General features: G+C 40.0%; 1 protein-coding gene across 2 annotated transcripts in view; it reads left to right on the top strand.

The window, feature by feature from the left end:
• The window catches only part of JMY (junction mediating and regulatory protein, p53 cofactor), a 105047-nt gene that overhangs the window by 66526 nt on the left and 21804 nt on the right, over positions 1 to 16717 (top strand). For both annotated transcript variants that reach the window (XM_074384348.1, XM_003920812.4), the window contains exons 4-7: positions 384 to 553; positions 8963 to 9128; positions 9491 to 9678; positions 15788 to 15874. In XM_074384348.1, the coding sequence (XP_074240449.1) occupies positions 384 to 553; positions 8963 to 9128; positions 9491 to 9678; positions 15788 to 15874 (611 nt within the window). The remainder of the gene's footprint in view (positions 1 to 383; positions 554 to 8962; positions 9129 to 9490; positions 9679 to 15787; positions 15875 to 16717) is intronic.

Raw genomic sequence — 16717 nt, 5'->3', positions numbered from 1 at the left:
TTTTCTAGATATATATTCAAATATATATAATTAAAATATGAATTATAAATATGTTTCTACTAACATACTGAGGAAAAAAGCTTATAAAACCTCACAGAATTAATGTTTTCCTTGAAACTTTGAAAGTTAATGACACTGGACATGTGTAAGTATTTTAAAGTTTCTAAAAGCTAATTTTACAGTGTTTTAACTGCAGAACGTTATTTCTGAGGACAAGTTGAAGACATTAGAATTTAAAGTACTCTCAATTTATATTTTAAAAATGTTATAAGCAGTTTATCATGACAGCAGGATTTGTTTTTCTCTGTGGCCAGTGAAATCTTTTTCAAATACTTCAGTATTAAGTTGTTTGTCTTAATTTCTCTTTAAAAAATTATTAATAGCTGTGTATGATCGAATGCGAGCAGATCAGAAGAAATTTGGTAAAGCATCATGGGCAGCGGCTGCTGAACGGCTGGAAAAACTCCAGTATGCAGTTTCTAAAGAAACTTTGCAGATGATGAGAGCTAAAGAGATATGCTTGGAGCAGCGGAAACATGCACTAAAGGAAGAGGTAACAAAAATCATCAGAAAAATCAGAAAAAGCTACATTTGTCATTTTAATCTTTGTACAAGACATTTTTCTGATTCCATAGGCAGTAATTTTATGCTATCTCCATGAGATGAAAACACTTACAACAGGTCATTAGAAGCGTTAGACGCAGCATATTTCACAGTATCCCAGTGTTACAGTTGGCAGCACTGCACTGTTGATCAAAGAAGCCAGCATCAGAACTTCTTAGTTGCTGTAAAGTTTTTTTATACTGTGAAACGCAAAGATTTCCAGTAATTATTTAAAAAAGTTTCATCGACCAGAGAAATTTAGTGAAATTTTTAAGGTAGTGACATTTTGTTAGGATTGATTATATAATGCTTTTATACCATTACATTTTGGAACTTCCCATTTTATTTCTACTGGAACGCACCAGTCTCCCCCGTCTCCTACCTCTACCCGCTGTAGTCACTGTCTATCCTTTTTTATTATTGATGTAGGTATAAATATTCATACCCATTTTGTGGGATATCCCTGTTGACTTTAAACCAAGGACTATATATTTATTAAAATAATATATTTTAGTCTCTAGAGAAGAACAAACCATCATCTCTGCTTTAGTTATAAGAATACAGCTTTATGTAAAATACGTTTTGTTTTGTTTTGTTTTTGGCTTAGGTCATACAACAAGATGGTCCTCATTGACATTTTTAAAGTGCTTACACTTAGCTACACTTGTTTACGAAATAGTGTATGAAGTAACCTATAAGGTATACCTGTGGGCCAGGCGCGGTGGCTCAAGCCTGTAATCCCAGCACTTTGGGAGGCCGAGGCGGGTGGATCACAAGGTCAAGAGATCGAGACCATCCTGGTCAACATGGTGAAACCCCGTCTCTACTAAAAAATACAAAAAAAAATTAGCTGGGTATGGTGGTGCGTACCTATAATCCCAGCTACTCAGGAGGCTGAGGCAGGAGAATTGCCTGAACCCAGGAGGCGGAGGTTGCGGTGAGCCGAGATCACGCCATTGCACTCCAGCCTGGGTAACAAGAGAGAAACTCCGTCTCAAAAAAAAAAAAAAAAAAAAAAAAAAAAAAGGTATACCTGTGATCTAGAAATCTTTTTGTTGATGGATTTTTATTATAATTTTATTCCTCCTCCCACCCCCCCCCCCCCCTTTTTTTTTGGCTGGCTATTAGAATGTAAAATTGGAACTTGGCTTATCCAGGAAATGATTTGCACTTTATATTCAAATTGCTGTGCATGGATTTCATCTCCATCTTGTGTTTCCCTGAGGTATTTCTACTGTAATATCCTTTTCTAATTAGCTTGTTCCCCTCATGTTACTAGCTCTCTGGAGTGTCTTAAATACTAGAATTTTTAAACTTAAATCCCTCTTTTTGCTTGGAATAGAGTACTACCTTTATCTTCATCTTTGTTGTTGAAACAGTGTCTTGCTCTGTCACCCAGGCTGGAGTGCAGTGGTGTGATCACAGCTCATTGCAAGCCCCAACCTCTTGGAGCTCAAGTCCTCCTACGTCAGCCTCTCAAGCAGCAGGCATGCACCCCTATACCTTGCAAATTTTTATTTATTTACTTATTTTTTGTAGAGACAAGGTTTCCTTTTGTTGCCTAGGCTGATCTTGAACTCCTGGGCTCAAGGAATCCTTCTGCATTAGTCTCCTGAAGTGCTGGAGTTACAGGTGTGATTCACCATGCCCAGCCTGTCTTCATCATATTGTCTAGCATTATTGTTCTAACCTGACTAACGTTGAGTTATTGTGTCAGTGGACAGCTGCCTAAGAGAGCAGCAGGGGAGGGTAAGATTTCTGACTACTCTTACTGTAATCGGTTTAGAGTAGTAGAGGAAAGAAGAGGATGAAATGGACCCCGAGAGTGTGAGATGATTATCTTGAGGAGGGGGACTGTCATTCCCTCAGGCCATCCTATTAATGTAATAGTGTGGATTGTGTTTGAATTCTTCACAGTATTTATTAAAACTGCCAGTTAGTCATTCTTGGCCAGGTTTTTGCTTGTTTTGTATATAATATAAATAGGTATTGTGCTTTGTATATATACATGTGTGGTGAGGTACTGTACCAATTTTATTAGCATTTATCTAACATGTCCACATTACTCATGAGAAAGAGAGTAAATGTGAATTATTAAGCCTATCCCAGAATAGTGCTTTGCCAGTAAAGGTTTTGCAAAACAGTACTACCCTGTGATTTGTCCCCCTAGGTTATTTTTAGAACAGAGTTCTTCCTCATGGGACAAAATTGAAACACCCAAAAAATGAAAATGTTTCTAATTAATTTAAATTTAATTTAAAAAGTAAATGTAAAATATTTCAGAATATTTGCCACAAGCATAATGCTGTACTGGAAATAAATGTTCTGAATTAACACTGAAATATTAAATTACCTAAGCAGGCAAAATTTTGTTTGACTTGAAAAAATTAACTACTTTTAGGAGTAGATACTAAATACTGTGGGTATTTTTTAAAACATTAATTTAGTTAGTTATAATGGGGGGGCGGGTCTCTAATTCATTGCCTCAAGAGATCTCTTGTCATGGACTCCCAAAGTTCAGAGATCATATGTGTGAGCCACCGTGTCTGGCACTGAGTCTTCTTATAGTCATTATTACCCCTTTTAGGTCATTCTTGCCTCTTTAAGAATATGAGAACCCTGTACTCAAAGTAATACACATATCTATATACAGTTTTGCACACAATTTTAGTAGGCTCTCAAACCATCTGTATCCGAAGCTCTTATTTCAGAATGACCCCCCGCCATGTTCTGATTTCCTCATCAAAACTTGCCTCAACCAGCATTTCAGGGTTCACAAAGCATGCTGTTGACTAGGTGATGTGGCGCTTTGTGTGGGCCTTGCCAGAAAGTTTCAATAGCAAGGAGCTGTGATATGGTGGACACAGCCTGAGTCTGAGCAGGAATGGGGTTTTTGAGGTGCTTGTCCAGGCAAGGAGATTGGTTTTTAGTTTTCATTTTATTATTCCATAGGTTCACACTATATATTTCAAAGTCTCTAAATATAAAAAGCTGAGTTCCACTGTAAAGGCCTTAGTTTATATTAAGTTCTGTTTTCATCATATAAATTCTGTTTTGGCAGCAGTTGGAGAAAAGTTTAAAATGTTTTAGGCCCTGTCCTTGGCTTCATGTATATTATCATTAAATTCTCAAATAGAACCTTTTGTGCTACAAGCCCATAAACCTGAATTCCCTGAGAAGAGATATGTTTCAGAATCCTAAGTTTTGTTTTTAGATTTTAGAAAGGTATAAGATAGAGCATATAACTCCAGACAAGTGTTGTTAATCCACTAATGAAACACATGGTCACATTAAATGAAATAACTAAGGATTAAAAACAGTCTTATGAAAAATTCAGATTATGTTTTTCCACAAATGGATTGTGAGATTTGGTTTGACATTAAATAAATCATGGAAATTTTCCGTTTTCCAGGATTTCTGTCATGCGGAATTCTGTCAACTAGTGTTAACCCATATTTGTGCAGTTCTTATTGGTGGAACGTGTGTCTATACTCGGACTTGTCTGGTACTAATTCTCATGTTCGTTCTTTCTACAAGTTTTTTTTTTTTTTTTTTTTTTTTGATTGAAAACTTGCCCTTAACATCTTTCTGCTTATGCTGTCCAAGGCTTTTATGACCCCTAAAAAAAAAAAAAAAAGACATAGCCTTGCTCTGTCTCCCAGTCTGGAGTACAGTCATGTGATCATAGCTCACTGTGGCAAGCTCAAATTCCTGGGGCTCAAAGACTCCCTACTGTCTCAGCCTCCTAAGTCATTGGGATTACAGGCACATGCCACTATGCCCATCTATGACTTATTTTTAAGCCTTCATTTCATTTCTTGTTGACTGCACATTTTCTGTAACTCAAACAGTGGTGGATGCTCAGTGAGTGTTTTTTGAATGACTGATTCAGTCGACAGGTAGCTCTTTTAATAGTTCCTCTAGTATCATTAGAATTTTCTAGTACAGTAGGGTGAAAGGCAGAACAGGGGCGTAATAAGTTTGCATAGTTTGCAGAAAGTGCCATCTGGTTTCATGATAAAGTACAGTCAAAATAGGTATACATGAAAACTACTTTATCATTATTATGCATAGAATGACTATGGAGTCAGCAGGGTCTATTGTACTTATGTGGATGTACGGACATGAATTTGTACTCCATCCCCTTTCTAGATATACTGTAAAACAATAACAGCACTTTGATTTTTTTTTTCCATATTTTTTGACTGGTAGTCCCTAATTTTTCCTAGTGGAAGAACACTCTTGTGGGAATCAGGTGAACTGAGTCTAACTCAAGCTTTGCTATTCATTACCTGGATCACACTGGGACCTTACAGTTTGATTGGGGTACTGATACCCTCATACTTGAAGTATGTTTGGAAGAGTAAAAGTTGAGCTAAGTTAATTTTTAAGATAGTCAATATTTCCTTATTATTTAAACTACTTTCAGGGCTTCTTTCTTCTTGCCCAGGAAAGCACTGCTCTCAGGTATAAAAAAGACACCCCCTACTTTTGCACCAATCCAGAAAAAGAAAAAGACACCCCCATTGTGGCACCCACCTTTCCTGCACTGCTTCATTATCTGCAATTAGTTCTCTTTACTCTGTTCTGTGGCTGTCAGCTGAGGACAGGAAAACTCAGTCTGGAAATTTCAGATGTTAAAACAGGGAAGAAATTTGGAGCAGGGTGCCTACTCCATACTTCTTTATGCCTTATACTAAGGATTTTGCTTCTCTGTTGAAGCTTAGAGAGACTTCAGAGTATTATTTTGCCCTCACAGATTTCTCTGAGTCATAGCATTTCTTTCTCCTTTGCTGATCTCATAAAAGTCCTATATATTCTGGCTCTACAACCCTTTAGCTTTTCCCAAAGTCTACCCCTGACGTATTGTTTGTCCTTTCAGAGGTTGGGATTTAACAGACTCCTTCACTGCTTGTGTTCTTCTGATGAGATTTTGGTCATCTTTAGACCACAGCCTTTGGCAAATCTACCTCTGGACTCTTGGTCTACATAGAACTCACTCAACCAGAAAGTTGGGGTGAGGTCACTGCTTATAAGAGAATACCCACTTTCTTTCTCAGTTTGATTTTTTTTTTTTCTTTTTTTTTGAGACAGAGTTTCGCTCTTGTTACCCAGGCTGGAGTGCAATGGCGCAATCTCGGCTTACCGCAACCTCCGCCTCCTGGGTTCAAGCAATTCTCCTGCCTCAGCCTCCTGAGTAGCTGGGATTACAGGCAAGCGCCACCATGCCCAGCTAATTTTTTGTATTTTTAGTAGAGACAGGGTTTCACCATGTTGACCAGGATGGTCTCGATCTCTCGACCTCGTGATCCACCCGCCTCGGCCTCCCAAAGTGCTGGGATTACAGGCTTCAGCCACCACGCCCGGCCCTCAGTTTGATTTTTGATATTGTGTCCTGGTAGCACTGTATTCTCAAGTGTTTTTAAAGTACACTGGCCCTGGGCAGCAGTCAGAGTACAGTTCTCTTTGTGGTTGAGACAGCTAACCGTGTAAAGGCATGTCACTGGGGGACTTTCACCCTTTTTCCTTTGCCAAGAGATTGGACAGGAGAGACAAACTTACAGCGTGCTAGAGGAAGAACTTAGCAGAGCATCCTGAACGTAACAGAAAATGGTCACTTAGCTGGGTAGAACCAGAGTAGTGAAAATGAACTAATAGCCTGGATCTGAACACTATCACTGGAAAGTAATCTTAGATTAAGGTTTTTAGATTGGTTTACACTAAGGTTTTAATTTAACAATTCCCCACTTGAGAATAAAGCTGTCTGACATTAGATATCTTACCTGTTTGTATGCTGTGGTAATAGAGAGTGCGGGTGCAGGTATTGGAGCAATGTATATCCTACAGCTGTGTTTCCAGAGCTGGGCAAGAGCCCAAAGACAGTATGCAAAGGGATGTTAATCATGTAAAGTAGCGAATCCGTGAGTCTCAGGGTAGACATTATTCCTTGGTTCTTATTTTATGACTTAGGACAAAAACAACAGTTTATATTGTTCACATTTCCCTCTCTACCTGCTATAATTAAACGTACTTTGGGGTTGTTATATTCATTGTTTGTCACCCATAAAATATTTCCTAATGCAGCAGGATCACTCATAGTCTTAACACTTGGCTAATCTATTAAGTATCCACTTATAAAATATTAATAAGATAAAGTACCACTGTATTCAACTGGTTATTTTTAAATTTTTACCACTGCACATTTAGAGTAGAGCCTAACCATTGCTTTTCAGTTCAGAATTCTTGTGAAAGGGATTTGAAATTACATCTTAAGAAAAAATGTTCTAGTTACTGGGTAAGACTGTGTAGATATCTAGACTGTGAGGCAAAAGCTGGAATTTTCTTTAAAATGTGTTCGCTTTATGTGCTGACAGGTTTTACCAACCTCACCAGGCAGAAGGGATCATTTAGAAAAATAAGAATTCACTGTCTTTTTCCCTGTGGGCCATCCCTGACAGCCAGTGAAGTATTTCTTTGGTGTTCTGGGACCCTGGTGATGTCCCATGTGAGCTCATAAAGAATACTCTTAATTTTTCTTTTTGTCTCCTCCCTCCCCGCACCCCCCCAACCTTTGGAGGTCATTCCTTGGGAAGCCACTTGAATCCAGGGCTCCTCAGCATTGCTCCTTGAGCTCTGAGGGCACACTGATGCCCATGTGGGGGCTTTCCTGGAGCTTCTAAGCGTGAACCTTTAAACTACCAAAGCAGTGGTGTTATGTTCTTGGAAGAATGCCTGCAGTCTCACTCTAGAGAACTAGAATTGTGCTTGTTCTTTACATCTCGCTGACTCCTGAAAAGCTATTCCTTTGCCTTCTTTTATCTACCTTTCTCCATAGAGACAAATAGCCCTAGAAATAGTAGGGTTAGGAACCAGTTATCTAAAGCACACTTTCCCTTTGGTGGTCTCTTTCAGATTTCTGGCAAAAATTTTCCCACTCCAGGACCAAGAACTGACCAACCAGATAAACCACAGAAGACCATCTACCACCTTATGAGCCATGCCCCCCAGACATTTCTGAATCTCACTTTAAGTTCAACCTAGGATGTTGATTATATTTGCCTAGAGAGATACTTTATGGATTACAAGGATTTCCATCTAAAGCAGTTCTCTTCTGCTGTTCCACTCACATACTCTCACCTCACTCTCCATTCAACAGATCCCAGAACCTAGCCAGGCTGTGAACATAGAACAAAGCAAAACACCAGTTAGTTGGCATTAACTAGCTTTTACCATTCTTGTAAATATCTGAGAATGATCCAGTCATTTTCATGTATCTCATATGAAAAAAGCAAATGCATAACTTAGCATCCACTTTTGAGTGTGAAAGGGTACATTATTAGCATTTATAACCAGATGATAAATATCACCATAAATATGCATAAGTATGACATAAACTGTAAGGTTTATTCTCTGTGAGGTCTATTGCCGAGTTTAAAATGAGGAAACTGAGGCCTGCATGAGAACAATTAGACACCAATTTATTTGGCTCCCGGGCAAGGTTCCGTGGTCCCGGGGAAAGAGGCCAGGGAAGTCACACCAGCTTCCTGGGACATGGGGTTTTTATGGCTAGGAGGACCGAGCAACAGCTGGGTGCTCTGATTGACTCCAGAGGAGCGGGATTGAGAAGGGGCATGCCGCTATTGGTTGGCGGGTTGTTGGGCAGGTTTTCCGGTGGGAGAGCCGGCCAGGAGCCTTGCATCAGCTGGAGCCTTCCAGGGGAGCCATTTGGCAGAGCTAGGTGCTGAGTGCAGAGCCTGGTGCCAGGTGCAGAGGTGGGTGTGTCCAACCTCCCTACGAGGCAACCGGCCTTATGTAAACAGTAAAACCTTATTTTTACCATGTTGGCCTACTTCCACAACCACATAATATGTCTTGATTATTACTGTTACATATATCTATTTTTAAAGTTTAGATTCCATGCCCATAAGTTTCTTTCTGAAATCAGTTATTTAGTGGGTTTATACTGTCTAATTAATATGAATTTTTTTTTTTTTTTTTTTTTGAGATACAGTCTCGCTCTGTCATCCAGGCTGGAGTGCAATGGTGGCTCACTGCAACCTCCGCCTCCTGGCTTCAAGTGATTCCCCTGCCTCAGCCTCCTGAGTAGCTAGGACTACAGGCATGTGCCACCATGCCCAGCTAATTTTTTGTATTTTTAGTAGAAATGGGGTTTCACCATGTTAACCAGGATGATATCAATGACCTGACTTCATGATCTGCCCACCTCAGCCCCCCAAAGTGCTGGGATTACAGGCAGGAGCCCCTGTACCTGGCCTTAGTATTAATTTTTAATACTAACTTGATTTTTTTTCTTGTCCCCACCAGCTAGAAATATTTTAATGTGTATTTTCAAATGCAGATGCAGAGTTTGCAGGGTGGTACAGAAGCCATAGCCCGATTGGATCAGTTAGAAGCTGACTATTATGACCTGCAACTTCAGTTGTATGAAGTACAGTTTGAAATCTTGAAGTGTGAAGAGTTACTATTGACAGCGCAACTAGAAAGCATCAAAAGACTTATATCAGGTATGGTGTGCATTTAACTGCATAAGTTTACAAAAGATTGAATACATGAGAAAATGCATATGGACACCAGATATGTTTCTTCTGTTAAGATGTTAAAAAACATTGTTTTTTATAGGGATAGAGTTGGTGGGGGGTGATGTCTAGCATTTATTGAGCACTTACTGTTTACCAGATACTGCTAAACACTTTGCATACATTCATTCTATGAGGTGTATTAAATAATAATCACCATTTATAAAGAAGCTTGAGAGGTGATGGCTTTGCCTGAGATTACAGAGCCAGTAATTACATTAGAAACCTGTTCTGTCTGAACCCACAGTCCATATTCTTAACCAATACTCTTTTTTCCTGTTCTGTAACAGAAAAAAGAGATGAAGTGGTGTACTATGACACTTACGAAAGCATGGAGGCCATGCTGGAGAAGGAAGAAATGGCAGCGTCTGCATACTTACAGAGAGAAGAGCTGCAGAAACTTCAGCAGAAAGCACGCCAGCTGGAAGCAAGACGTGGACGGGTTTCTGCCAAGAAATCCTACCTCAGAAATAAAAAGGTATTTAAATATTGCTTTTGTTCATTACGTGGTCTTTTATCCATATTTACTAATTTCATCTGTTTGGTCCTTAAAACTTGCCTATGTTTTAAAAAACTAAGCGCTATCTCTTGTCAGTGCTCGATATGTTTATAGTGCTTTGAGAATTGCCCTCTTAAACTCACTGGAACAGCCAATAGTGATATTCTCTTGACCTCCAGAAATACAGTGACTCTGCTAAAGGGCACAACTACAGGATCCCTGATAATGCGATTCCTGGCTCCCTTTTCATTTAAGAAAGCCTAGTAATGTTTTACAAGTCCTGCTTCTGACCATAGTCTTAAATGAACTTTATAGACATTTATTTACTTAACTTTGATTACATTTCAAAATATTTGATTCTTGATATTTGGAATGATTCATTTTGTGGAAATGTGATTCTTCCTATGTCTTAGAAAATGTTTTGCACGGTAGTCCAGATGTTAACTATTTTTTTTTTTTGAGACAGAGTATCACTCTGTCACCCAGGCTGGAGTGCAATGGCACGATCTCGGCTCACTGCAACCTCCACCTCCCAGGTTCAAGCGATTCTCCTGCCTCAGCCTCCTGAGTAGCTGGGATTACAGGCGCGTGCCACCGCACCCAGCTAATTTTTGTATTTTTTAGTAGAGACGGGGTTTCAACATTTTGGCCAGGCTGGTCTTGAACTCCTGACCTTGTGATCCACCCGCCTTGGCCTTCAAAAGTGCTGGGATTACAGGCGTGAGCCACCGCGCCTGGCCCAGATGTTAACTATTATGGAGCTTTTCTAGTACTGTAAGTGTGGAGTTGAAATCTGAAATTAGTTCAGCAACCTAAACCAAACTGTGTGGTACTGATTTACTTTAAGCTCAAGTATTATGAAAGTATGTCAGTGTTCTCTGAGAACCCACCTTCCTGCTCTTCACCACATTCCAAGGCTACCACTTCCTCATTTCACAGAAAATCAAAGACCTTTGCTTTTTGAAATGGATAGTTCTTGCACGTTAAAGAAACTCAGGCAGACGTGTCTCCACAGTAAGTCAAGAACCCAGGACCTTCTGTCACTTTGTCCGTCAACAGAACAGTTACCTTGGCATCCAGTGCCATGACTTTCGCATAATTATGTGCCTTTGCTATTTCCCCGTGACGGTAGTAGGTGAAACCCACTGCTGTTTTAGCCCTGGTTATGAGCTTCATGTTCCAATCTGCATCAACCAGGTAAACATTCAGGCCAGGCATGGTGGCTCATGCCTGTAATCCCAGCACTTTGGGAGGCCGAGTTAGCTACATCATCTGAGATCAGGACTTTGAGACCAGCCTGGTCAACATGGTGAAGCCCTGTCTCTACTATAAATACAAAAAGTTAGCTGGGCGTGGTGGCACACGCCTATAATCCCAGCTACACGGGAGGCTGAGTCAAGAGAATCGCTTGAACCTAGGAGTGGAGGTTGTAGTAACCTGAGATGGTTCCTTGAACTCCAGCCTGGGCAACAAGAGTGAAACTCTGTCTCAAAAAAAAAAAAAAAAGCCATTGCAGTGATTTCAGCAGGTCATATAGAACAGTTTTAGGGGAGAATGAAAAGTAAACAAGATTTCAGAAGAGCACACGTTTTAGAAATATTAGGAAGGAATATTTTATCTATTACTTTTAGGTGTATAATGCAGGACTTTTGAGACTAGTTGGAATTTGCAAACCTGCAAGTTTTTGAAAATGCTGTACAATTCAGACTTAATTGAAAGTATGTTTTCTTTTCTTTTCTTTTTTGAGATGGAGTCTCGCTCTGTAGCCCAGGCTGGAGTACAGTGGCACAATCTTGGCTCACTGCAGCCCCCACCTCCCGGGTCCTGGTTCAAGTAGTTCTCCTACCTCAGCCTCCCAAGTAGCTGAGATTACAGGCAAGAGCCACCATGCCCAGCTAATTTTTGTATTTTTTAGTAGAGACTGGGTTTCACCATGTTAGCCAGTCTGGTCTTGAACGCCTGGCCCCGTGATCCGCCTGCCTCAGCCTCCCAAAGTGCTGGGATTGCAGGCGTGAACCACTGCACCCAGCTGTCTGATTTCATTTTAATTCAACAGTATGCTAGGTACATTGTTAGACTTAAGATACAAAGATGAGCAAGGCATAGTCCCTGCTCCTCCCAGTCTTGTAGAGAAGGTAAACCAGGTGAAGAACAGATGAGTGTTCTGCCAGCCAATAACAGAGCAAGAGCAGGGAGTGACGAAAGCCTTCTCTGAAGAGTTGACACTTGCACTGGCTTCTAAGATCTGAATAGAAATTGGCCAGATTGATGGTGTTGGGGTAATTACAACAGGACAGAATAGTGCATAGCAAAGACCCTGAAGCAGAAAACAGCATGGTTTGTCAGGGCATTTTACATTGTAAGACATGCTGCAGGGCCGGGACCAGGTTATAGGAAATTTTGTATACCACATTAGCAAGTCTGAGCTTTGTCTGAGGTAGTGTAGGTTAAGCAGAGGGGTAATATGAACAGATTTACATTTTAGCAAGATAAAACAGCATGGAAAATAGGGTAGAGGGAGAAGAGACGGAAAGGTTCTGATTGGAAGATGTCATTATTCTCTACCTCAATATGGTTGAGACGTTAAGACTATGAAATAAGTGAGTGGCTGTGCAGGGTAAGAGATGGACAAATCTTGAACTGTCTAGATTTCCAGAAGTAGAAAGTTAGTAGGATTTAGTTATGTGGTGAAGGAGGGAGGAAGAGCCATTCTCTATCAACTCTGCAGTTTTTGGATTGGGCATTGTGGTAGACAGTGGTGTCACCAACTGAGATGGAAAACCCAGAAGAAGAGCATATAGGTGGGAGGTGATGAGCTTGAGTTTTAGACTTGCATATAATGGGTCTTGGGCATCTAGGTAGAGATGGCTGTTAGACAGTTGGGCACCTGGGTCTTGTAATATGAGAGTGTATGAGATGGTCTCAGAACATACTGAGCAGGTGATTTTTTTTAACATTTTATTTATTTTTTATAGAGACAGAGGCTTGCTATGTTACTGGCTGGTCTCAAACTCCTGAGCTCAAGCAATCTTTGGCTTCCCAAAGTGCTGGGATTGCAGGTGTGAGCCACTGTACTTGACCTGAGGAGAGTGTTCTTAGGAATGATGGGATGGAAGTGGCGGCAGGCTGATAGGAAAGAAAAAGAGAAGGTGGTGGAGCAGGGTAGATACATAGTTTGAGGAGGAAAAACCTTCATTGTATTTAATATTTCTAATTCAGGAAGCAAAACATTCTTGACAAGGGGTGAGGAGGAAGCATTTTAAAGGGCATAGGTTATAAAAGACTGAGCCACTGCAATGTAGTGTGAGGAGAAGGGCTCTAAGGAAGAACACTGGGGAACATTTGAGAGTGTGCAGAAGAAAGGAATCAAAGAGAGTAATCGAAGTTGGAAGAAGCAGGAGAGCTTGAAGTCTCAAAAGTGAAGATGATGATTCCACACAACAGAGTGGTCAGTAGGCACAGGTGCTCCAGAAAGGTAAAGGGAGAAAGAAATTACATCCAGTATTGGGAGACTACTGGGGCCTTATGTTGAAAATTTCGAGGAATGTTGGGGGCAAGAAGAAGTACATCTCAGTAGTCTGAGGAGGGAGTGCAGCAGAGGTCTAGAGCAGTGACTGATGGAATAGCAGAGGAAACTATACAGGTGAGGTGTGAAGAGGAGCACGGTGGTGACCACAACCCACAGAGCTGTGTACTCTTCTAACAGCATGAAGATCCTGATTCAGGCCAAACTTAATACTAGTTTAATATCAGCTCTTCCCTCTTTGGTGTTAGCTCATATCAATTTAATCAGTGTTCTGCAGTCTTCATTTCTATGTTAATCTAAATCTGAAGTAGGGAAACCCAGCCCTGGAGAATCTCTCCATTTACATTTATGTGCCTGTACCCTAAGCCCAGCAACTGAAGTGGCAGAACTGCAGAGGGAAGGAGGAGTGAAATAAGGAAGGGTGGTGAAAAGATAGGAAATGAGAAACACTAAGTCCTACAAAGAAAGCTACTGAGAAGATCAAATATACAAGGGGAAAAAATGCCTCCCTGTGTAACACTATCCTATATTCCCTTGTTTACATATCGACATGCCCAAGGTCACTGGCTTCTTGGTTTTTCTCACTCATAGTAAGATTGCATACACAGTTCATGTCCTGCCTCACCCCTCAAAAGAGTAGAGATAGTTGGTCTCTGGCTGTGCTGGTGAAGTCAGTGTATCTTTGTGATTAAATATTTCAAGAAGAGTAACAGTAAAAAACAGTTTTCTTTGTTTTTTATCTTTAATTCTCCCAGTAGTCAAATGAAATTCAGAGATCTCAGAAAATTAGAATCATTTTCATACTTCCTCTGGTGGCAAAACCAGACCTGAGCTAACATAAAGTTATTTATTATTCCTCACTTTGACAATTCATTTCACTGCAAAAATACTATTATTAATTATGGGATATAGTTTCAGATCTTGCTTAAGTTATTAGGGTATATATGGTATATACAACTTAACCACCATTCTCTCTAAATTATCAAAAAACTTTTAATTTGAAAACATGTCTGACCTCTGTTCTAGAAAAGGGATTGTAAACCTGTATCCTCATTTATAAGCAAGGGAACCAACACTTCTACTAGTGACATAAATCACCTAAGGAAAAGCAGCTAATATGAGACAGGGGTAGGATTCTGTCCAAGGTCTGTGACACTCAGAGACCTGAGTTACTGTATCACCAAATCATGATGCTGTCTAACACGGCCTTTGTTTTCTCCATTGCACTCGATAGATTCTTGCTAGGCAATAGAACAAACCAGAGTGGGTAAAGAACTGATGTAAAAAATTACATTTTGCTTTAAAATAGTTTACTGACTTCAAAAAGTTATTGTTTGACTTTATTTGATCATTTTAGGCTGGGCGTGGTGGCTCACGCCTGTAATGCCAGGACTTTGGGAGGACCAGGTGGGTGGCTCACTTGAGGTCAGGAGTTCAAGACCAACCTGGCCAACATGGTGAAATCCCTTCTCTACTAAAACAGAAATTAGCCAGGTGTGAGGGCACGCACCTGTAATCCCAGCTACTTGGGAGGCTGAGGTGGGAGAATCGCTTGAACCTGGCAGGTGGAGGTTGCAGTAAGCCAGAGATTGTGCCACTGCACTCCAGCCTGGACAACAGAGTGAGACTCCATCTAATTAAAAAAAAAAAAAGTGATCATTTTAGTATAGTTTAGTATAGCTTTGGAATGCTGGAGACTAACCCTTTTTATCTGGAGAACTTCTCAAAATAGTTACAGTAGGAAGGACAAAGGGTAAATGAAGATTTAGCTTGGTGCTGCTAAAAAGTTGTTAGAATATGATACATTACTTTGTAAGGAAGCATATATCATAGTTATTGCAAAAATCCTGTTTTATATTGTGATTGGAAAATACATGCTTTTTATATAGTTTCTAAATAATTTTGATAATTTTGACTTTCTAGTCTTCCGAGTTTCTTGCAGCTCTTATGTCTGTGACCAAAAGATTCAGATCCCATATTGTTTAAGCCAGTCTGGACAAAAAATCATGGTCTTTAACTTGTTGTCAGAGAGAGCTTAAGAATATATATTTTATATAAATAAATACTTCTTTTTTGCCTAGACATGTTTAAAGAGTATAATGAAGCCAGGTGCCATGACTTACGCCTATTCAGGAGGCTGAGGCCGGGGGATTACTTGAGGCCAGGAGTTCAAGACCAATCTGGGCAACATAGTGAGACCCTGTCTCTTAGAAAAAGTATAATGAGACTTGGAATCTTCTGGATGCAAACTTCAGATCTGAAAGTGACCTTTCAGAACAACCCCCTTCAGTCTACCTTGCCTGTCTCTCTCCTCCTTCAAAAAAGAGAAATCAGGAGGTCTGTAGAAGTTAATAGTTTAATAAAGGAGTCTTTTTTGTAAGAACCTGATTACTTGGCTTATACAGCTTCAGTAGTCCAGATAAGAAACAAGAGGTGGTCAGTGTGGTACTTTGTTCTGTAGGTGGTATATATTAAGATCAAAGTTTGTCAAATAAACTTTGGTGTGGTGTTCAGAGTCTTTCAAGTTTCACTTGTATTAAAACATGTTTTATGTATTTATAGGAAATATGTATTGCAAAACACAGTGAAAAAATCCAACAGCGCACTCGGATTGAAGATGAATATAGAACCCATCACACAGTACAACTAGTAAGTTTGGACTCGAAGATTTCGAGCAAAACTATTTTTTACATGTTCTAGAGTGGATAAAATCTGTAGAGAACCATACAAAACTTATAACTGAAAATTAGCATAGTTCACTTTATATAATGAGCAGTTTTTAGGCACATTTGATTGGAGAGCACAGAGTTCCTATATCCTCAACCCACACTCGTAGCCTCTCCTACTGTCAACATCTCATATACTCCTGTCCCCACACTTGATAGCCTTTCCACTGTCGACATCCCCCAGAGTAGCCTATTTGTTAAAATCAGTGAAACACTGACACTCCCCAAAGTCTATTGATTACATTAGGGTGCTTAGTGTTTTGTGTTCTATTGATTTTAACAGTGTATAATGACATGGATCTGCTATTATAGTTTCATATGGAATAATTTCACTTCCTCCAAAATACCGTTATCCACTACTTATCCGTCCTTCTTCCCAAGCCCCTAGCAAACACTGATCTTATAGTCTTCATAGTTTTGCCTTTCCAATGTGTAGTTGGAATGATACAGTATGTGACCTATTTGGTTGGCTTCTTTAACTTAGTAATGTAGATTTAAGGTTGCTCCATGTCTTCATGGCTTGATAACTCTTTTTAGCACCATATAATGTTCCATTGTGTGGATGGCCCACAGTTTGTTTATCCACACGCCTGTTAAAGGACATCGTAGTTGCTTCTAAGCTTAGATAGCGATGAATAAAGCTGCTATTTACATTCACGCAGGGCCTTTCGTGCATGTAAATTTCAGCTAATTTGGGTAAGTAACAAGGGGCATGAGTGCTGGCGAGTATGGTAAGATTATATTTGGTTTTGTGAGAAACTGCAGA

Source organism: Saimiri boliviensis, chromosome 1 (genome assembly GCF_048565385.1).
Source record: "Saimiri boliviensis isolate mSaiBol1 chromosome 1, mSaiBol1.pri, whole genome shotgun sequence".
Classification (NCBI taxonomy): Eukaryota; Metazoa; Chordata; class Mammalia; order Primates; family Cebidae; genus Saimiri; species Saimiri boliviensis.
Note: the sequence above shows the minus strand (reverse complement) of the source record. Positions and strands in the feature narration are given on the sequence as shown.